General features: G+C 41.6%; 1 protein-coding gene across 1 annotated transcript; it reads left to right on the top strand.

The window, feature by feature from the left end:
* Positions 1 to 3,180: 3,180 nt before the first annotated feature.
* Positions 3,181 to 22,354, top strand: KDELR2 (KDEL endoplasmic reticulum protein retention receptor 2). The gene is made up of 5 exons (XM_044433455.1): positions 3,181 to 3,380; positions 10,823 to 10,923; positions 16,376 to 16,534; positions 18,138 to 18,390; positions 21,217 to 22,354. Exons 1-5 carry the CDS (start codon positions 3,290 to 3,292, stop codon positions 21,249 to 21,251), a joined length of 639 nt encoding a protein of 212 aa, XP_044289390.1. The 5' UTR covers positions 3,181 to 3,289; the 3' UTR covers positions 21,252 to 22,354.
* The last annotated feature ends 53 nt before the right edge of the window (positions 22,355 to 22,407 follow it).

Genomic DNA, 22,407 nt, shown 5'->3' with positions numbered 1-22,407 from the left:
AAGTGCTGGTGAAACTGACTGTTAAAGGCTCAGCTTTTCCCTAACTGTAGTACAGTCATTGTTCATGTTCCTTTCTCTAAACCCACACAGTGCTTATCTTCCCAGCCTAAAAGGAAAGCCAAGTCACGTGCTGTATAACACACAACATCCTAACAGTTTCTATGGGCAGGGAAGTCCAAAATGATGCACCTCCTCTTCTTTTGCACAAAAGGATACAGATAAAATTTCAATACCACACCTGTAGGATGAGCAATAGGATTGCAAAGAGCAAGACCTCAGATGCCATATGCAGTTTGGCGTGCCAACCCTGCCCTTTTCCTTCCCACTTGTTTCCTCCCACCTTAACAATCAGTTCACACTTCTTTGGAACGTGGGCATGATGCGTCTTCCTGAATACGGCTGATGCTTGTGTGGAAATGGTACCATTTTGGATGCACATACAGAGTGGGGCAACAGCTGCGTTATCGATAGCCAAGGGATGCTTTTGGACGAGCCAAACCCCAAATGTGAGATAGTACTGAGAAACGGACTGACTTAAGAACACAGACACGGTGGTGGGAGTCCAAGCAGGTATAAACAGACAAAACTGAGGCTTGAGCACTGCCTGTCTTTGGTTAAGACCACAGAATAGTCCACACAGAGATCGATTATGGGTTGAATATAGGTTGCCATTGAAATGTTTTCTGAACCCAAGTGTACTAATGAACCATGTTTTGTTAGCCATGAACAACCCATGAAGAGAACTCATGGTTTGTAGTTGGATTGTGAACTGTAGGTTCCTTGTGGTGAACAAACCTTGGTTTGCTAGCATCATTGGGTTCAGACAACAGTGGTAATTGGCAACAATGTTACTCTGAACAAGCCATGGGCCCTGCTGCTTATTGCGGCTTAAATAAGCCACGTTAGGCAGTGGTGATTGTACAAAGCAGGTGAACGTAACCTGGTGACAGCAATAACACAGTTCTATAGATATCTACTCAGAAGAAGGTCCACTAATTCCAGTGGGACAAACTCCATGGAACGCAGATGTTACTGTAGCCTAACTCTACTTCTGTTACGTGTGCTTGTCTGTTTAGTAAAATGGGTCACTTTGGGCTGTGTTTTTTTTTTAAGAATATGATGCTTTTTGACCTATTTCATCTCTCCCTGTGACCCTGCCCAAGTCAGAATATAAGAAACCAGATTGTGCCATGACAACTAATTTTGCTGATCTCCTTATGTGGTTTTCATCTGCCATTGCCACTTGGGCTTGTTGCTAGGAGCTGCAACATAGCTGTAGAATATGCATTGAGCAGCTGAAAATAGGCAGAGGAGAGAGATGGTTGGAGTGTTTTCATGTCACTAGAGATCTGTGCTACACTGCCGTCTCAAAGGCGGTGGATTTATATGGTCATATGACTGAGGTTCTGGAAATGAAGCACTGGGAAGAGAAACATTTCTTCCTTCCTTGTAATAAATAATTGGGCTAATAAAACTCATGGTCACAGCACAAGAACTGAGTGACAGCAGATTGGGACAGATAAAAGGAAGTACTTCTTCACTTAATGCTTCATTAATTTGTGGAATTTGCTGCTCCAAAGCATGGTGAGGGCAACTAGTTTAGCTAGCCTTGAAGCAAGACTGGACTAATAAACGAAGAGAGCTACCAATGGCTATTAGCAATAAATAAGCATGAGGATGATACATTTCTATCCCACACGTCAACTTTTGTACCTAGAGCAGCATACAGCAAATGCATAAAGTGACCAATTTGTTGTTGTTTTGTGCCATTACATCATCTCCAAGTTCTGCCTTGATTGGATCTACGACTTATTTGTTCATAATGACAAAGGTAAAATAAAATGACCTATTCAAAAGGTATTTTGTGTGAACACTTGCATCTTAGATATTCCAGGAACTAGAGTAATCTCTGCAATATTTTCCTATATAGATTTTTTCAGGAATTATTGTTTTCATTTTAAAGCCCATGTTTTCTACTTTTATTCCCTAGCTGGATTGGGGTAAGGCAAAAGGTGCATTCATTCATCATGCTAACCCATTTGGGCAATAAGCTATGATGGGTTAGTAGCCGTGCAAACAATCCACTGTGATTCTAACAAATGATCAGGTTAACCATGGCTTGCTGGCCTTCTCCATGCCTCCTCCTCCTGCAGTTCTCTCATGGTTTCACAGGGTAAATTGTGGGAGGACTGACTTGTCTCCTCTCTGCTGTGATCCTGCTTGGCTCATGAAGACTTTTTGCCCTTTACATTTTTCCTGCAGATTGCAAAACACAGCTGAGTATTGACAACCACCAAGAGCCTCTGAAATGTGCCCGATCAGCTGTTGGAGAGGTTATATGTGGCTGTCGAACCCTTTAAAAATGTGCAAAAAATCTTTTTAAAAAAATGCTTCTTGCTGTACTTGCACAAGTCTTGGTAAGGATTTGAAGAATCTGCAAGGGTGATGACTCGAGTGGTGTCAACCCTGGATATTTCTCAGAAGAGTAAAAAAGCTGTGTGGAATCTTTGCACAGGAAAAGGGTGTTTGTAGGGGAGGGTTACACCCATCGTACAAGAAAATGCCAAGTCAAGGCAATTAAAACAGTGTGAGTAAGAGTGCCAGCGGCTTAAGAATCCTGGACTGGGACTCTGTCATGGAGCCAACTGGATGACTTTGAGCCAGTCACAGCCTACTTCACAGGGTTATTGTGAGCAGGAGGAGGAAATTTATGCAAACTGCCTTGACTTCCTTGAAAGGAAGAACAGCGGGATATAAATACAATTAATTAATGCGCATGGCCAGTCAATCGAATTCAACGCTGCTAACTGCCCCTCAAAAATGACCGAAAAGAACCCCAGAAAGGGAAAATAAACCAACGTGCACGCCCACATATGAAGCAATCCTAACAGACGCTGGACTCCAGCCGCCCAAAACTCTCGCTTCACAACGCGCAGGCGCAGCAGCTGCAGCAGCACCGCGCTTCTAACTCCCGGCACCAAGGCGAGGAAGGGCAGAAGCCTGTGCGCACGCGCAGAAAAGACACCCGCGCTTCGGCTTTCCCTGTTCCCCGCCCCTCCTCCGAGGGAGGCGGAAAGGGGGCGTGGCTCCCCTCTCCCCGCTCTCGGCGTTCTCAGAGCGGGCTGCCTCGCCCCGCCCCGCGCCCGCTTTTCCCTCCCGGCGTGCACCGCGCGCGCGCTGGCTGTTTCTAGCCACGTCCCCGGGCCACGTCGCTCGGTGCCCGCTGAGCTCTCGCCATTTTCGGTTCGGTCCCCGGCTCCTCTCCGCTCCTCTCTCCTCCGCCGGCGCCATGAACATTTTCCGCCTCACCGGGGACCTCTCCCACCTGGCGGCCATCATCATCCTGCTGCTCAAGATCTGGAAGACCCGCTCGTGCGCCGGTGCGTCGGGCTGGAGGGCGAGGCGAGGCGAGGCGAGGGGCGCCCGTGAGGGGACCGGCCGGCCTCCTCCTCCCGGGAAGCGGCCCGCGGGCCGGGCTCAGCCTGGGCTGCCCCGCGCTGGCCCCCGCGCTTTTTGCTTACCTCAGGCCACCCGCTATTTTATTGTGAGGGCTTCCCCCCCCGGTGCCTGTCCGCCGCGGGGATTTGGGGGTGAATCCCCGGCCGCCTTCTGCGGGGCGGGGGCTTTGTTTTTGGGCACTTTGAAGGTGTGCGCAGGGGGAGGGTCCTCACCTGCCGTGGGACTTGCTTTGCTTTCAGTCTCGAGGAAGTTGGGGGAGAGAAAGGGGGGTTGGGGGGAGCTCCTGCTTTTGAGATAATTTCCCTCCTTCGGTGCAGAACTGGACTTTGCATTCAGCTCGGGGACAGTTTTGGAATGATAATTTCTCCAGGGATGGGATGATGATTCCCCATTTATTGCAGGTGTGGAGTTTGCCTTCTATAGCTTCATTGGGAGGTGAGGATTTGGCTTGGGGGGCTTATTGATTTGTAAAGTGATGTGATGGCTCCCATCAATTTTCATGTGTTGGAGTCTTCATGTCTTATTTATTTATATCTCTTTCCTGCAAAGAACTCAAGGTATCTTACTTTTCTCTGTATTTTCACAACAGCCCTGTGTGGTAGGTTAGACTGAGAGGCTGTGCCTGATCTAAAATGACTAGCAGCTTCATGGCTGAGTGGGGACTTGAATCCCGGTCTCTGAAGTCCTAGTCCAATGTTCTAATAACTGAGAGTGGGCAAATCTGTTGAACACTGGAATGGGGGGGTGACGGAGGTGGAGGGTTCTCCTCTCCAGCCACCATATCTCTGGTTGTTTGGCAGCTTTTCATTCAGCTGTGGGAGAGGTTCTTGGTGGTGGTGATGGATTTGTTTAGATTGACCAGTGGTAAGCCCTTGGGATGCTGTGTGGAATTAGAAGCTTCTGAGAGAAGGAATTCTGGGGTGCTAATCTAAGAAGGGTAATCCCACTGTGCCCCTTCTTCTGAAGGGTTGGGAGATGACTCACTTGGATCCTATGGGATTTTTCAGGAAGTAAGGGGCCTCTGCTAAGGGGAGCTTTGGAGCTATGTGGGGGTCCAGTATGGTTGTAGAGTGTTAGCTTCAGACACGGGTTCAAGTTTCTTCTCAGTTGATCAGGTGGCTGTGAACCTCTCTCAACTGGGTCCTTCACAGCTTAATGCTCCTTCTCAGGATTATTGTAAGGAGAAAAGGGTAGGCACCAGGTGTGCTGCTCTGTGTTGAATTAAATAATTCAATTATTAAATAAGTAATTGAATAAAATAAATAGTTTCTCTGTGCCCTCTTATTTTTAAAATGTGTGGTGGTATTGCATTTGAAATCTGTGCAATATTGGAAGAGACAGAAGCTGGTTGGGGATTAGGGTTCATGCCCTTAAAAGTAGGGGAGAATAGGTCAGTCTTATAAATAACTGAAACTCTTTCTAACGTTGACTTGTACTCCTTTAAAAGATAAGGAACTGCCAGCTCTTGAAAGATGGTATTGAAAGGATTGTTTTGCACTCATGCATAAAGAGGAGTGGGATAGGGCTTGGAAACTCCAGTAGAATTTTGGCCCCCAAGTACTGCAAGGAATGATCTAAGTGAAGGAATTTGTTTTAAGGATTTGTGATAATAGTATCCTACATACAGAGATCTGACAGTGCAGATGAAATTGAAGGGGACTGGGAAGTGGTCAAAATTTAGGCAATCTTATTTGATAATTCCTTAATAACTAGGAATATCCAGGTCAAATAAAGGTGTCCCTTTATTCTAAAAGAATGCAGGAATATAAGTGAACTGACAAATCTGGTAGGCAGATATTCTTGGGGTAGTCCCAGCAAAATCTGTCTGCAGTAAGGGAACTGCAGTAACCATGAATGTTTTACCTCTTCACCCTACAGTGCATGCATCTTTTTCTTTTTGGAACGAATGTGCATAAATAGAACGAATGGACTTTGCTGTTTGAGCAGAAATATCAGTGAGGTCAGGTTTTCATGCAGACTTTGTAAGCCCCAAAGCTGTGCTTCTGAGTTGTTTGATCATCTGTTTTTAAATTTTAACGATAGACTCTCTTATTTGTTTTTCTCTGAAAGGCTTAAACTACAATCCCACTTGATATCAGTACTGTGCAAGCTCTTTTACTTGCATTGCCAACTGCTGTTGAAAATTGGAAGCAAATGATTGAATCAAGGTTGAGGAGAATAGGCTCTCAATTGGGATTCCTGGCCTAGTCTGACGTGGCAGCTAGCAGTAGGTGTGGTGAATAAAGCTGCTCCAAGAGAAATGTATTCTTGCTGCATTGTTGAGCCACTTTCTCAACAGAAAAATACATTTCCCATTGTTCACCTGAAGAAATACTTGTTACATGCTGCAAAGCAACATTTTAATGCCATCAGGGCTGTTATTTAATACCTTACTTTGAGACAGGTTTCATTGTTAGCAATTTCTTCCAGAAATGAGAACTTGTTTTCTGTTGTGCTTTTGAGCCCCCATTTATTTTCTCTTTTCAATACAGCTGCTCAATACATTTATTTAGATATTTATTTCTCGTCTATCCTGTGCCAATGTCACTTTGGATCGGGTCTTTGTGTCTAAACATTATCCTAGACCGATGTTGTGCTAGCAGTTCTATCTGTACTCCTGTGATCAAGCAAAACAGCTTTTGAACAGGGAACTGGATGAGGAGAGAATCCTGTCGGCATATTTTACCAAAGCTGATTTTAAAGCTACAAGACTTGAGTTATTGTCGATGAGTGACCAGAACTGGAAGACTCAGTGGCTCCTCTCACTATGTCAGACTATAATTATCTTTGAGTATGTAAATTCAGATAGGCTGTATGTTTGCAAAAATTAGTGCTTATCCCTAGAATTTGATCCTTTGTCAGTTATATGCAGAAGCAAGGCCTGTAGATTTTACTGGGCTTTACGTAGGAAGTGCACATGGAATTGTAATCTGGCTGCCATCATATGAATGCATACTGAGAAGCAAACACAGCAATCTCAGTGGGACTTAATTTCTGAATAAGCGCACGTAGAATCAAGGTACTGCTATCATGGCATCCACTTTAATGGCATTTCATACATCCATGTTACCCAGTAACTTCGTTTCATTTGCTTTTCTTATCTTCATGCATACAGCATAATCTATACTTTGTTTATCTGTTAATTCTCAAAAGCCCCATTAGGAATGAGTGATACCTGGGCAGTTGTGAATGGCTTATTGCACTAGCTCCTTGTGCCGTCAGGCGAGAGAATAATCTGAAGCCCTCCAGATTATGTTGGACTGAATCTTCTATACTTCAGCATTGGCTGAGCTGACAGTGGCTGATGGGAGATGCAGGCCAACGCCATCTGGTTTCTAATTTAGAGGTGACTACCCTAAAATAACAGACCCAGCAGGGTCATCAGAGGGGGACTTTTTTTGACTATTACTGTACCTTAGGACCATGGTGACTGCATTGGATGAGCACTATTAGGAGAATGACAAAGAGGTTACTAAGGTTCAACAGGTGTTATGAATTTTCCCAGGATAGTTTCTTGAAGCTGTGACAAGGCCTTCTGACTTTTAACTTCTCACAAAAAACACCAGAAATAATTGTGATGAAGCTGCTTCTCCAGACATTCTGTAAATAAGGGCAGCTTTTACTGTGAGAAGGAGAGTATTTGTCTTACTGAAGCAGCTTTGTTTTGAGGAAGAGAGGGGGAAGCTTGCATGCTTACTGACAGACTCTGCAGTGGTAGGAGAGAGGAACAAGAGGCACTGTTTTTGTTTTTTTTGCCTGGGGAAAATAATTGATCTGTCCCAGTCAATTTTGGAGGCTCATGGAGCATCCCTTGGCCTATTCAGGAGACCCATACAGCAACAGATAAGGCAGGGTAGGCCTTCGTTAGAATGTTTGTGTTCTACATCCATATTTCATCACTGTATTCAATAGGCATCATCTTTGATACAGATGCTTTGTTTCTTCCCAAGTATTATCAAATTTAAAGTGAGGTCCCTTGGCTGGGGTAAAAATAGTAACAGAGATGGAAGGTTAGTGGAAGTTGTCAGGGTGTGTATGGCAATGTGTTTAGAGGAGGGGAAGATGCCCTTTTTATTTCATAAATTGATGCAAATATCTTAAGTTAATTGTGTTAATTGCTTAAGAACGTTACTGGCTAGAAAATGGCTCTTTTGGGGTTATTCTTAACACTATTGGCCACCTCAAAATTGGGTGTATTAAGCATAGTTTGTAGTTCAGTACCAGCGTGGTCAGTATGGCAAATATGAAACAGTTACATTGCTTATAGACCGAATTATGGAGAACTTAAAGCTGCTGGCAACTAGCAAAGTTTGAATTGAAAAATGCATGATCAAAACTGAGACATTCTCTTAGTCTTAGTTATGCAGTCTTCAAAACTTTTAATGCAAATTGCCTTTTTGAAGTAGGAAGCATTAACTCAATGAACATAATTGCTGCAGGATGAGACGGGGCAATATATGACACTGACATTTTGTAGGAAAGTGGTTAAGAGAGAAATATATTTTAATTGACCATAATTATAGTCTAGTTTCCTTTAATTTACTGTTTCTACTTTGAATAGACTTGTAATGAGGGAACACATAAAAGCAGATCATACAAAAAATTGTATGAATTGCCAAGCATCTTGTGGAATAAAAGATCGATATGAAGGAGCATGCTTAAGCAAGGTGGCAGTATGGATAATTTCAAGATATAAAGGGATCTTGGCATAAATCTTCTGCTGCTGTCATCAAACACGCTTGCATGTCTTTCTTGATACTGGACAGTCAACCTTTCATGTCTCCATTGCCTGGCATTCCTCAGGCTGCCTTACAGTAGCTTGGACAGAAGGTGGGCCTCAAGATGCTTTGAACTAAAATGCTCAGCATTTCTGACCATTGATCTTGTTGGCAAACACTTCTGGATGTCAGAGTTCAAAGTATCTGAAGATCTCTCTTCTATACCCTCCTGCATTAGAGGAAGGGATGAAATGGAAAAGTCTGCTTCTTTCAGCTTAGGATCACTTGCCATTTGATGTCTGCCATCTTTGAACCATCTCCCACGGACTTTGTTCACATGTAAAAACAACCCTGTGTGTTCTTGCTGAATTACATGTAAGCCCTGTGCTAAAGCTTAGCTATATGGGTTGTTAACCATCAACAACTCAAGAAAACAACCTGTCATCTGCTGTTGGCTCTTGAACTATTTAAACCATGTGTTGGCATTAAGTTTGAATTCAGACGCTTTACTAGCCTATGGTACCTGCTGACAAGAGTGGCAGAAAATAAAAACTGGTCATTCTACATGCCAGTACTATAATGCTGCAGAGGCTTTTGGAATACTGAGAGGTAAAGAGTGGGGAAGGAGGGAAACAAGGTATTGGTAAAAACAAACCATAAAGCTTGGATCAGGCAAGTGAAATAAACTGGAATAATAGTATGTGTGAACCAGGTCTATATAAAAAGTGGCACCTGAATTTGTTTGTTCTTCCTTTTCCCCTTTGTGTCATGCCTGTTACGTTATATGATATTATTTTAAACTCTAATCTACATTGATTGTATTAGCAGAAAGGTGATATATAAATAGTCCTTTCCTTCAAACTGATACTATGAAAAAATAGGTTTAGTCATATGAGTACGTGCTTTTATTTTTATGCTGAAACATGCAACATCTATTACTTGAGTGCTTTGTTCACATTGAGCTGTATGAATCGGGCACATGACAACATTATAATAATGTAATGAAGCATGTATTGTAATCAGCTCCTATTTTGCACGCAGTGAGGCGTACTCTTTACAAAAATGTGACCTGCAAACTTCCTGTAGTGGGAAGGTCATTTTTAATGGTTTGCCTGTCAAAAGCTTCAGTTGTAAAGTGGGAAATGGATGTATGTAAATGTGCTGAAAATTGAGGTCTGATGTTTTCTCATCGTTCATTGAGTCCTGCTTGAGGGCCTCCCAGTGTAGATGAGTCCTTGGAAGTCAGTGAACTGTTAGTGACTTAAAGTTTAGAGGCTGTCTCTACAGTCATTTCTCACAGAGTTACTGGGCCTTGCCCAGACTGGATAACTCCTTATGGAAGTCTAATGGGGGAAAGGGCTGGGATGGAAATAAGCTGCATGTTTATTGAATATTGGAACAGTTTTCCTAGAAGACCGAAGCCATAGCTTTGCCTGCCAAGTAGGGGATTCAGTGGAAGGGAATAACAGAGGCAGACATAGATCTGCTACCATTAACCACACTCCTGAAAGAGAAGATTTCAACCTTTCCCAGCCATGGGACTCGTTTAGGTGGCTAAAACTTATCTCTGCAAAAAGTACTGGCTGAAACAGCATTTGTGTCATCTGAAACCTGGCAAAACCCTAATTTTGAGGTGGACAAAACTTGCACAGCCTGTAGTAGGGAAGAGATCCTTCCTGAACCTTTTGGCTGGTGGCCAGCCTTGATCGATAGTGATCCCGTTGCAGCACACCTATTTGTGCAACAGGTACAGTCTGCAAGGCAGTCTGCGAGTTAGTGGTCCTTGGACTATCAGTAGGACAAGACTGCGAGGTTGTTATCATTCAGGCCTATTTTGAATCTGGCAGACAGCACAGCATAATATCTTCCTAGATTTGGCTGATGACTAGAAATGCCAACCCATCTACCTTGGCCTCCTTCCATTCCTTTCTCTTCTCTTTTTACCGAAATAAAAAAGTGGGGGAGATGGAAAGAGCTTTAATTTACTGGTGGAAGTACTTCTTTTTCCTGCCATGTATTAGCAGACCTGATAGACAATTCCTTTTCTGTCTGGCTTATTCTGGGGACCAGCAATGACTCCAGTAATGAAAGTGAAAATAAAACATGGATGTAACAAACCCAGAAGTTTTCCAGAGAAATCTTACCACATGATAAAGAGGCAACCCACTTTTTAAAAATATTAAACTGAAAAGCAGTTAAGCTGTAGTAACACTTGAGTTAAAAAAAAATCCTCAGCTGTGTTCATTGTTCTCTTGCACTTGTCTGTGCTTTTGTTGACCAGTGCAACTAATGACAAATACAGAAGCTGAGCCATAATTGTGAAGCCTTTCACATACTGCCCCATGTGTTGGCTGTTAAGAAGACAATGAAGTCAACCGGTGGTCCTGAATACAACTGCTAGTCTGGCTTATTGAGAATGCCCGTAAAAAAGATTGTGTGTGAGCACACCCTCATGCACGGGGGTGTTCTGCAAACATTGTCACTGTGGTGGTGAGATGCTGTTGAGTTTGATTATTGTGCTGTGCGAGCCCTTTGGCATAGGGACAACCAGTGACTCCGGGCATCTGTGCATTTTGGATTAAGGGGGTTTATACACTTGTGAGTTTTAAAGGCCTTTCTTCATATTGCTTTCTCTATTGCTTTAGGTATATCTGGGAAAAGCCAGCTTCTGTTTGGACTGGTCTTCACTACTCGTTACCTGGATCTCTTCACTTCATTCATTTCATTGTATAACACTTCTATGAAGGTATGGCGTAATGGATAAGATGGGCAATTATTTTTCTCCCCTCATGTTCATTTTAAGGAATTAGCTTCCATGGTAACTGGAGTAAAGGTTCAAAAATACATCTGCCAATAGACTGCCTCCTCCATTTGTTAAAATTTGTGCTGATTAAAGAGAATTAGTGTCTTACAGCTCTGTTTCTTTTTTATACAACCCAGTAGCCAAGGCTCTCTGGGCAGTTGACAGAAATTAAACACACAAAAATGAAAGAACAAGACAATAAAGCCACAACAATTACAACTGAATCCGCACAAAGGTATAAGCAGTGGTACAGAATAAAATGCAATATTAGGGAACAAGGTTAAAAATGTGGCGGTAAATGGCTTTTCTGCTGTTAGTCATCAGTAGTGTTTTGAGCCTGTATTTTGAGTTTCACTGCTAGAATATTGTTTTCTCCATTTTACACATGGATGAACTGTTTGGCAGGAAAGGTTGAAGTCATTTGGAGAAGGCTCCTGAGACTCTTTGTTTTTATTGCCCTGGTTGTTGCAACACTGGTGTTCTGATGCTCTGCTGTTTCCAGTTTTGCTACTGCCATGAATATGTTCTTGAATATCCCTGCTTGCAGTGTTGTTCTTCTACAAGCTAGCTGCCTATATGAAGTCTTCGGTGTCTCTTCTTTCTGAGGACACCCTAGCTCACGTGAGGCTTTCCTCAGATCTCATTTTGTGGGTGCCAATAAGAAAAATCCACATTCTGCATTTGGGTTCTTACTAAGTTGCAAATGTTGCTCTGTGTTTCCTAGACTTTTGCAAGAACTGGAGGAAGTATTGTGATGGGGGAGGATAAAGTCTGAGGGAAGTGCAAGGAGGACTGTAGGCGGGGAGAAAGCTCAAGTTGTCAGAAGCTGTATTGCAATTCTGCATTCTGACTCTTGGAGCTTGCTTCTGAGCTCCCTTCTGTCCAAATTCATAGAGGCTATTTATTTTTTATTATTTATTTATTAAAACATTTTTATGCCGCCCCATTCGCCAAAGCCTCGGGGCGGCTTACAACAATAAATTAGGAACCACCTAAATAAAATTAAAATATATACATTAGAATAATAATAACCAACTTTTAAAATGGGATCGGGGTTCCTTCTGGCAGTGGAATCTGTACTTCCGTAATACGGATGCCTGGTATGCTGAAACAGCACTACCTCCATTGGATTCTCATAACCGTTCATGGCTCCTTCTTACCAAGTCCCATGTGAAAGCAAGCCAACCTGGAGTCACACCCTTTCTCAATACTGGGTTCCAGGTGGTCTGTTTTGAGGATTGAAAGGCAGTTTTACACCTGTAGGCAGTCAGACAAGAGAGCTGCAAGTTCGTTGGACTAGAGCAGGGGTGCAGGACCGTTTTGGAGTGGGAAGGCAAGATTGCTCTCCACCAGGCCTTCCACAGGTCAGGCAGAGTCAGTGGGTTATTCCCTCTTCTCTGGGCTATTTGCCTTTCTTTCTGTTTGCTAGGTTAGTGCCAAGGAGAACTGGAGTGCTTGATACGGTTCCAAGCTATTAAATGTTAGGGGGTCTTAAGTGTGCATTGACAGTACTATAACACATTTATCTGTATATAATTTGGGGGCTGAGTGTAATGATGATGTTGACTGTTTTGTCTAGTGCTTTACTAATATTAGGGCCTGGTAAAAAGCAGTCCCAGTGCCTCTTTCTGCAGAGGCGCGAGACCTATGCAGCTATAGACGTGAGCCACCCTCTGTTTGGGAGACTACTGGGGGCCCCACAAAACAGCATGATTAATTAACAACAGCAGTAGCAAGCTATTTATACTTACAAAAGTCAATGTTTCCTGTCTAGTCATTGAAACCTAATGGTCATAGTTCAGAGAAAATTAAGAAGGAAAATGGCTCCCCAGAGTTTGTCAACCCTTGGATAAGAGCCGGTCTTTTGACTTGATTCTAGGCTTAATTTGGTCCACCAAAAGACTGGCTTAGTTTAGTTCTCTTTTTTAAAAAAAAATAAAATAAGATAACACACTTCAAAATGAAATGCATTTATTGGAAGTTAATTTCTGTGAAACCTCTATGTAGCTATGTTTAAGTCACAAAGAACTTACCACCTGCCAGTTGTATAATCTGCATAATTAGGGAAATATGGCCCTACAGTTTCTCTGAGAAGAATGAGTCTCTGATAATGCTTTGGTTAAGTAGGATCACCATTCAGACAGCAAGAGGTAAAGATGCGAGGTCTGCAAGGGCAGTCCAAGATGCTGTGGAGCTGCACAGCTCCCTCTTACTAGAACCTTCCTCCTCCTGACGGGGACCGACACTTGTGTCCGTATATGTGTTTTTGCAGGCGTGTGCAAACAAAAGAGAGATGCAGATTGGGAAGTAAAAGAGATGAACAAAAGTGGATAATCGCACTTGCACAGTGTGTGTGTGGTGGGGGTGCAGGCATTTGGTGTTCTTTCACTTGAGCTATCACTGTGGAAATTCCCAGAGAGAGGGAGAGACAGTTTATGCGGAGTTTTCTCCACCTGCTGCTGTTCTTGGTGACGGTTCCTGTTGCCAGATTCCCTGGCAAAGTAGATTGCGATAACTTCGTTGGATAACTTCGTTGTTTCCATGTGTGCCTTTCAGGAATACAGCCCCCTGATAGGCCAACCTAAATTTTTCTGAACTTCAGATTGAGCACTGAAATTCTGGGGTCAATGAAGCCTCCTGACTTGACTGTGAAAGCTGGAAAATCTATAGGAGCTCCATCGATTTTTCAGTTCGTAGGAATATTTTGACGCCCACTTACCCAAAACTTTACTCAACCCGTATCCCTTTACCCCAGTAATCAACATGTTACAATATGTTAGATGTATCTTTTTCTTCATCTATTTTTTTATTCACTATTGAACTAGTCTGATAGTATTTTAGCAGCAGAATTTCACTTTCATATGAAAAGTGCAGTGCAGAATTCTGAGATGGGAGGTTTTTACCTTGCAGTCCATCTGGTTGCTTCCCACTGTTTTTCACTGGTGTTATTGTTGGCACCCTGAGCACTGCTTTCTAGGGAATTTTCTGTGTCTGGCTAGCTACTTCTGTGCCAGTCCAGAGATGGTGATTCATGTTGCCCAGTCTGTCTGCTTGGTAAAGCACTTAACTTTCCTGAGAGTGCACTTAAAGAGGTGAGCTGAGAGCCACAAGCTGAGGTTACTGTAGTTTAACAGGCTCGGTGGTGACCTGGATTCTGACTCTGGCATTGTTTATATGACCTTGAGCAAATCATTCAGCCTTTCTCCACTCTCCTCCCATTTAAGTTGGTGTCATGAATTCAAGGAAAGACAGTTTCCTTAAGGTGACTTTTTTTTTCCAAAGTTTGATGCAGGCCGGAGAATAGTCTGGAAACTCATTTCTTGAATTATCTTGTATGGCCACCGTGCAGCCACTCCACTATCAGTTGGTACCACTGTCAGTACCACTGTTTGCACTGAAGCAGAATTGTCTGCATGATTCAGACTGTGATTTAAACACACTTGCAACCTTGGGCCACCAGGAGCTGAGGACCATCTTGCTGCGTGTCCCCTGGGCTCAAGGTGCCTGGGGCCCCTGGGATCCCATTGCCAGATAGTGATGGGTTGCTGTTCCTTCCTGTGGTCAGAAAGAGCAGCAGTCAGAAGAGCGACCCACAAGCACTGCAGTCTTATCCCTGGAGAGTGGGCCTTTAATGTCATTGTCATGCTTGACTCATTATCAGGCACCACTGCCATTCTTCTTCATCTCTTTTATATTCTAGATATTAGGTCGTGTAACTATTGATGCACACTGTGGATTGGATCCAGGTTTAGTTCTATTTCTGGTAGACCCACTGTAATCAGTGGGATATAAGTTAGCCTTCTGTGACTAAATCTTGGATCCATAAGGACTTTGCTATTCGTCTTACTTGAGAGCAAGCCATGGTGCGGCCAGGATGCAGGGGTCTCTACAGAAGGTGCCCAGCTGAAGGTGTAAGGTTTTGGAGACATGTAGCAAACTGCCTAACACTGACCAGTGAATCAAGAAGTTCCCGATTTGCCTTATTTCTCAGTCTTCTATCTGCAATATGGGGATGACAATACTTATGTACCTTATAAAATGGGTTTAAGGATTGTGATCCTTTGCGCTTTGAAAACTTCAAACTGCTACTATAAATGCTTATTAGGGCTGCAGTTTAACAAATTATTAAAGAAAATTCTGATAGTTAAATTAAAATTTGAGTTGTTGGAAGATGCAGCAGCTCCTTTCTGGCAGTCATCTAAGGCTACTGCAGTGATGTCTGCACTGGCACCAAGGCTGCGGGGGAGGAATCAGTGGGGTGTTTACAACTAAGTCTGTCTATTTGCAATTGCAGCATTAGAATCTGAAAGATTGTGTTGATTTCAGAGCATGGAATTTTGAGATTGATTTCTTCTTTAATCTTCTGAAAAAAACTTAAATCGATCAGTAAACTGGTTTTGAAGTCTTAAAACACTGCCTCTTTATACTGCAGATAACATAAGAAGAAAATGGGTACCGTAGACTCCCAACTGTCCAGCCTAATGTGGCAGAAGGGCGGGCCGGATAACAAAAAAGCCAGATAGGCCAGAGTTCTATAAATGCTCACTTTCTACCCCACCCATACCATTAAAAACACCCTTTTTATACCAAAAGCCGCTCTTACTCATATTTTCTGACCTCTTAGTACAGGCCAGTACTTTATAAATGTTTGTAATGTACTGTACTGTACATTTTAAAAATTTATTACAGAAAAGAAGTCCAAAGAAAAAATATTGTACACATTTTAAGATAAATTTTATAATGTCTAACTTAATTGCAGGAAACGTAAAATGATGTACACTGTACAGTATGAATACATACACTTTTAAAATAAACAAAACATTAATGTAAAACACAGGCTTAATTCTTGCAAAAATTATTTAAACTTATTTTACTGTTCATTGAGAGTTATTTTTTAACTAGGCCAGATAGTCGTGAGCTGGATAGTCCAGAGTCTACTGTATTCAGTTTATAAGTCTTTTAAGTGGACAGTGCAGCAAGCTGATGAATGTAACTGAGCGAATGGGAACGAGAAACTTGTTTGAATAATCAACAAAGTCCCATTCATTCATTCATTCATTCATTCATTCATTCATTCATTCATTCATTCAGATAGATAGATAGATAGATAGATAGATAGATAGATAGATAGATAGATAGAAAGCTTCTATGCTGCCCCATTCGCCGAAGCCTTGAGGCGGCTCACAACAATAAATGACAGCATAACAACAATATAAAAACAATATAATTGGAGACGTCCTGGCCAAAGATGTAGAATCAATAAATAATATTAACAATTAAAACGACGTTTAAATAAAAAGGTCTTTTGTCCCGTATTGTATATGCACAGTGTTTTTAGGATGGAAACACAGATTAAAAGCTTGAGTGCATCTGAGAGAATGTCTCTTCCTTTCAGCTTATCTACATCGCTTGCTCGTATGCTACAGTCTACCTGATCTACATGAAATTTAAGGCTACCTATGATGGCAACCACGATACATTCAGAGTGGAGTTCCTCGTGGTTCCAGTTGGCGGGCTGTCTTTTCTTGTTAATCATGACTTCTCTCCTCTAGAGGTTAGTATCTTCGTGAGGCTTGTGCGTTCGGAAATTACATGAAAAGAACTTGTTTCATTCAAGGCAAAATGTTTATGTTTATAGAGTTGTACTGAGTTATGTGGAGGGGGTGGACAGCTTTTTTTTTTTACATTGGCGGTGGGCAGATTCAGCACTTGTATCTTCCCCTTCCCCATATCATTATTTTAAAGAGGTGCAGGGATTAGAACTAGTGAGGACAGCCCTCGTTCAAAGAATATGTTGGTGGGTCTGCTTTATAAGTCTCTGTGGAAAATGCAGAGACATAATTATAACTATTTTTAGCAGACATACATTGCATTTCTATGTCTACTCAGAAATAAGACCTCTTGAACGAGTGAAACTTACTCCCAGGTAAATTTTACAGGATTGTGGTTTTCAAATGATCAGAACATTCAGTTCATGGAGGGAGGGAGGCTTGCTCCAAGGAGACAGGGATCTGGTGCTTGTGCCTTCATTTTCTGTAATTTAGGATCCTTAAAAGAGCAGCTAGGAAGTGTTTGGTGCCATCTAGAGTATATATGAAGAACTACAATTCTTAATATTGTGCTTTCTTTAAAAAGATAGTAGGGGAAATGGAAAATTCAGTAATATGCATCTTATATTTGATCCATGATATGCATAAGATCTATCATGCATGGGTACATGCCTCTCTTGTTTGTTCATTTTATCTTTAAGGGCTCAGGTTGATGTATGGGATTTTCTCCCACTTGTTTCATTTATTTATATAAAAAATGGAAAAAAACCAGTGTAAGTCATTGTGTAAAAAGTAACCATCACTAAACAAAAATACTGTGTAACAAGTATAAATGCTAAGCATTTTTAACATTTCTTTTAATGGTGAGGTGGGATAAAAATACTTATAATAAAATAGATCATGTACAAATTATTTCAGGATATTACACTTACAACATGGACAAAAATTCTGTACAGGTACTCCCCCTGGGGAAATTACTGCTCTAAAACACCATAAATTTCTCCCCTGGATTAAAATTACGGCACCAACATGATTTCATTGTAACTTCATAACTGAAGATAGTTTGACATAATCATTGCATACAAGATGGTTCTGAACAAGTTACCAGACTGAAGGTGGTTTTGGATTTTTTCATTTGTTAGCAAATATTGACAGATATTGATTGCTAAAAAGTTAGCCTGCAGGTTTTTATCCTTCACTGGTTTCTCCACAAAGTTTATTAACAAACCCAAGAGGACACTGTAGGTTCTTGCTGTTTCCAGCATCTTAAAACTATGAGTTACCTTACAGTGCTACTAAACATGATAACCAGCATTGATCTGAGACCGTATTGTCCATCCTTCTGTATTTGGCATGTTTAGTACTCAGTGGTGTAATGTACTACTGGTAGGTAGTACTATTGACATGATACATCATAAACATAAGTGCTGCATTGCACAAAACTCTGTACTTCTGCAAATTCCTTGCCTCACACTCTCTTTTGCTTAGTTTCTCAGATATCTGATGTGTTCATGCAACAGCATAAAACTGCTAAATCATGTTTTTCAAATGCATGTGGCTACCTGTTAGTGATGGGATCACTCAGTCATGTCTTCTTGGTTTTTGCAGATCTTGTGGACCTTCTCCATCTACTTGGAGTCAGTTGCTATTCTTCCCCAACTTTTTATGATTAGTAAAACTGGGGAAGCAGAGACCATCACGACTCACTATCTTTTCTTTTTGGGCCTGTACCGTGCCTTGTACCTTATCAATTGGATTTGGCGCTACTACTTCGAGGGATTCTTTGACCTTATAGCTGTTGTTGCTGGCGTGGTCCAGACTATCCTCTACTGTGACTTCTTTTATTTGTATGTTACAAAAGGTAAGACACAATTGTGTGTGTTTTTCTAGATCCTTTTCATGTGCCTCAGGACTACAAACCATCAGCCTCAAAGCAAAAGTTGGCAGAGGCATTTCCTGTATTCTTTCCTGCCTCTTTTTGTTTTTCTTAGCTGCCATTAAGCCACAGGTGTTTCCTAACAGAAGCACGCGTCATACTCGGTTGGATGTAGTGCAGTCCTTGCATGTCATGACAAATCAGTGATCTTCATGGACTTTGGGGTATCAAAACCATTCCTGAGACATTTTCCTGACTCCTTTATTTCATTGGCTTCCCCCTATGTATTTCTGTGGGGGGTGGGTGTGTGCACTGCAGGCAATTTTTAAACGCACCTGCATCATGTTACACTGAGACCAAGAAATAGTGAAGGAGGATATTGCAACAAGGATTTGAAACTGTAACTCTAATCTTCTGGGGAAGTTGCTAAATTCATCCTTTAGCAACTTCTGGCATTCTGGATATATGCCACTTACAGTTTTATGTTGGGGTGTTTGTGCCTATGATCATAGGCCACCTAATTATGTGTAAATGTAGGTGCGCTGTAATAGGTGGTATTTAGTTTTTGTCAGATAATTTTATGGAATCCTGAGAATCTTCATTATTAGTTTGGGGGAGTTTTGTTTTGTTTTTTTTTAAGAAGGAAGTTTCTGGCTGTCACAATTGTTCAGAAATATATACGACTTGTTTCAAGTACTTACACATTGTATTATCCCTTAACTTTGTGCTCCTGATGCATCCAGGTATGTTGAAGCCTTCTTACCCCCTCCAGTTAATTGTTAAATTGCAAAATTTACATCATATATAACGTGGGCATTCAAAACAAAATTTGCATTTTAAGCAAATGCTGAAAAGCCTTATGGTGCATAAGTGTCCATGACTTGGCTTCTTCATGTTGAATTTTTATTTTGCTCAAGATTTCAGCCCTGTGATATTCATACAAGCATGGCAAAAATTCTAACACCAGGAGGACAAGTGGGTGGAGTAATACGCAGCTTGTCATTTGCCTATTTCCTGTGGAAAGGAATGGAGTAGGCACAGGGATTGCTTGGAGCACCCAAGCACAAATTACCTGCTATAGCAAATGATTATGCTTTGGAATGTCTTCCTGTACAGAAAACTTGGGAAAATGTGACTGGTTAGCCCAGTATGATTGCTTCCTAGGATGCAATTCTCATGTAGAGTTAGTCCATGGATATAGTCTGTGGATATAGTTTAAAAATTGAGGATGTAATATTTTATAGCATAAATGTTTCATTATTGGTCTCAAGCAGCTGTGTTGGACTGAGACTCAGACAGGTCCAGACAATTAAAGTCTTTTGAATATTAACCAATTACTGGGCTTGAAATTCCTCAGATTGACATCTAGTATAACAATAGAGCAGATAAACCCTTTGGATTAACTCCAAGTGGCCCTGAGGATAGTTCCTGCCCTCCCAAAATTATCATTACAACAATTCTGTTAGGTAGATTAGACTGAACTTTATGGCTCAGTGGAGCTTTATATCTGGCTTTCTCCCAGTCCTAGTCACGTGACATCTGGTTCACTAACTCACAATCTGGTTATGTATGAGAACTGCAAATCTTTGACATTAGTGCTGTCTTAAGTTTTAGCAAGCCTTGAAATGCTCATGGGTTGCTTCCTACCTGCTCTTCCTCCCTGAATTAGGCCAGAGATGGCTTGTGCTTGATTTTCTTTTCTGGTTTGCAACAAGCGCTTGCAGCTTAATAATACTGCAAACAGGGCACCCAGCAAAAGCAAGGGAATTGTGACCCAGAAGGAGAGCCAGCGTGGGAGCCCAGGGTCGCCAGGCTTGATTGATACGGGGCTGGGTTCAGACACCAAGTATATTTGTCCCTACTGCTACAAGCTGTTTTTAAATAACCTCATTGCTCTTACAAGCACCTTAATTTGCACAGAATGTTCCTTTTGGGGTGGATGAATTCAAATCAAGGACATTTGAATTATTGACTTGTGTCATAGTGTAAATAGCCAAGAGCCTGATTTAAACCATTCAATGAAACCAAGTGTGTCATTGTTAGTTCTTCACCTATATTTTTAAACAATGGTGCAAATCTCATCACTGAAAACATGTTAATTTACAGCATAGTGCAATATTTTATAACACAAGGGGGTGCACCTGATGTAACTTCTTAATAACTTGATTTTATGAATTTAGGGAACAGTAGATAGTACTCGTTACCTATGTCAAGCTGCCACTGTCATGGCAGTACATTACAAATGAATGCCCCGATATGATTGGCAGGTCACTTCATTTTTATGAGACCATAAATATAGGTTTACTATGTTTGTGATGAGCTTTTATGTAACTGGATCGCTCTTTAAACAAGAAAGAATGAAAATAATCTATGTTTACCCATCTTTATCCTTCCATTTTATCTTCTTGGTGTCACTCTCAGAACAGTGCTCTTTCTTCATGTTTTTCATCTGCCATGAATAATATCAAACCCTTTTCTTGTTTACAAATTGACACACACACACGTGTGTGTGTGTGTGTGTGACTGTCAGTAGCTACTAGCCTTGCTGGCCATGTGCTGCTGCCTCCACCAGAGGTCTTGCATGTCTGCACACACCAGTTGCTGAGGAGCTGGGCGGGGGGAGGTCTGGCACCCGTCCTGCTTGAGGGACCCTGTGGGCGGCTGGTGTGCGGAGTGCTAGACTGGATGGACCTTGGGTCTGATCCACAGGGCTTTTCTTGGGTTCCTATTTGTACTCTTTACACCATAACAGCCATCATGCTTTTGGATGCATGTGTAGGTGTAATAACACCTTATTTTTTTATCTCTTAGTACTCAAAGGAAAGAAGCTCAGTTTGCCTGCGTAAGTGCCAAAACCAATCGCCAGCATCTGTCATCCTGGATGCTTAGACAGAACAATCCTTACCACAAGCAAAAGGTGAAGATGTTTGAGACAGACAGTCTCCCGCTCTTCTTGCAGATCCTTGGCAGATTCTGTAGGATCAGAGAACAACCAGCTGACTTCTGTTTGATGCATCTTGCCTCTATCTTTTTTTATTACTATGTATAAAGATTTTTTACATAAAGAAACTTAATACTGTGTGAATTTAATTCAGTGTGTAGTTTCAATTGGAATAGTTCCAAAAAGTAAGGTTTTGTGTGGTTGTTTATGACTAGGAATAAGTGCAAAACACTTCTTATTTTCGAAGGGTTCTTTTTAAATTACTGACTTATTTCGGTGCACACAGCTGTGTGCTCACTGATGGATGGTAACAGTCTTCTCTTTGATTTCAAATTTCATTCCACTGTATTTATTTTTTCCTCCCAGAAGTTGAAAGTTGGAGATCAGCCGAAATCACACTACAAATAGCAGAAAATTTTCTTGGGTAGGATGTTGCCATTTCATGTCTATCCTTGGTTATAATTTTTCTTTTCATTGTAAAACAGGGATGTCCCTATAGAGTCTGCTAATGTATATTGTCCTCTACCTCTGTTAACCTCCTGAAGACATGAGCTTGAGAGTATCTGGTGCCAATGCAGGTTTTTCTGAACTTAGAGTCCATTGCTTTTGTGATTTAGTAGCAGACCTTTCTGTTTTTTTCGTTCAGAACAAAATTGTTCCATACCTTTTGGGGGTGCTTAAAGCTCGAATTCTATTTAAAAGCAACCTTTGTGTTGCAGCTGTAAGGAAGAACTTGTGATAGTTGTCCAATTGAAGTAAACTGTAGGTGGCAATTTTTAACAATGTCTACAACTTTTTTTAAGACAGATACTTTTTTCAAGTAATCTCCATGTTCAGCTTTCAAGCAGTTTTAAATGTGCCAGTTTGGGACAATTAGTGTCATTTTTATAAACTTCTTCCACAATCAGCAGCACCAAGTACTATCGATCATCTTTACATGATTCCCTTTTTTATTGTTGCATGACTTCTCCTGTGTTACCATCCTAATAAACATCTTATGCAGTGGTATACATTGTGGTGGTGTCCTCGAACTATGCCTCTTCTACAAACCTATCATCAGG

The sequence above is a fragment of the Varanus komodoensis genome, unplaced genomic scaffold (assembly GCF_004798865.1).
Source record: "Varanus komodoensis strain SLA01 unplaced genomic scaffold, ASM479886v1 scaffold26, whole genome shotgun sequence".
Classification (NCBI taxonomy): Eukaryota; Metazoa; Chordata; class Lepidosauria; order Squamata; family Varanidae; genus Varanus; species Varanus komodoensis.
The sequence above is the reverse complement of the archived record's forward strand: the minus strand, read 5'-3'. Positions and strand labels throughout refer to the sequence as shown.

What these genes read in the sequence shown, in the direction of transcription:
- KDELR2 (XM_044433455.1), top strand. Translation starts at nt 3,290, where the DNA reads ATGAACATTTTCCGCCTCACCGGGGACCTCTCCCACCTGGCGGCCATC. An exon ending in ATGACTTCTCTCCTCTAGAG is followed by an intron (nt 16,535 to 18,137) that starts GTTAGTATCTTC and finishes TGGTTTTTGCAG; the next exon opens with ATCTTGTGGACCTTCTCCAT. An exon ending in TTATTTGTATGTTACAAAAG is followed by an intron (nt 18,391 to 21,216) that starts GTAAGACACAAT and finishes TTTATCTCTTAG; the next exon opens with TACTCAAAGGAAAGAAGCTC.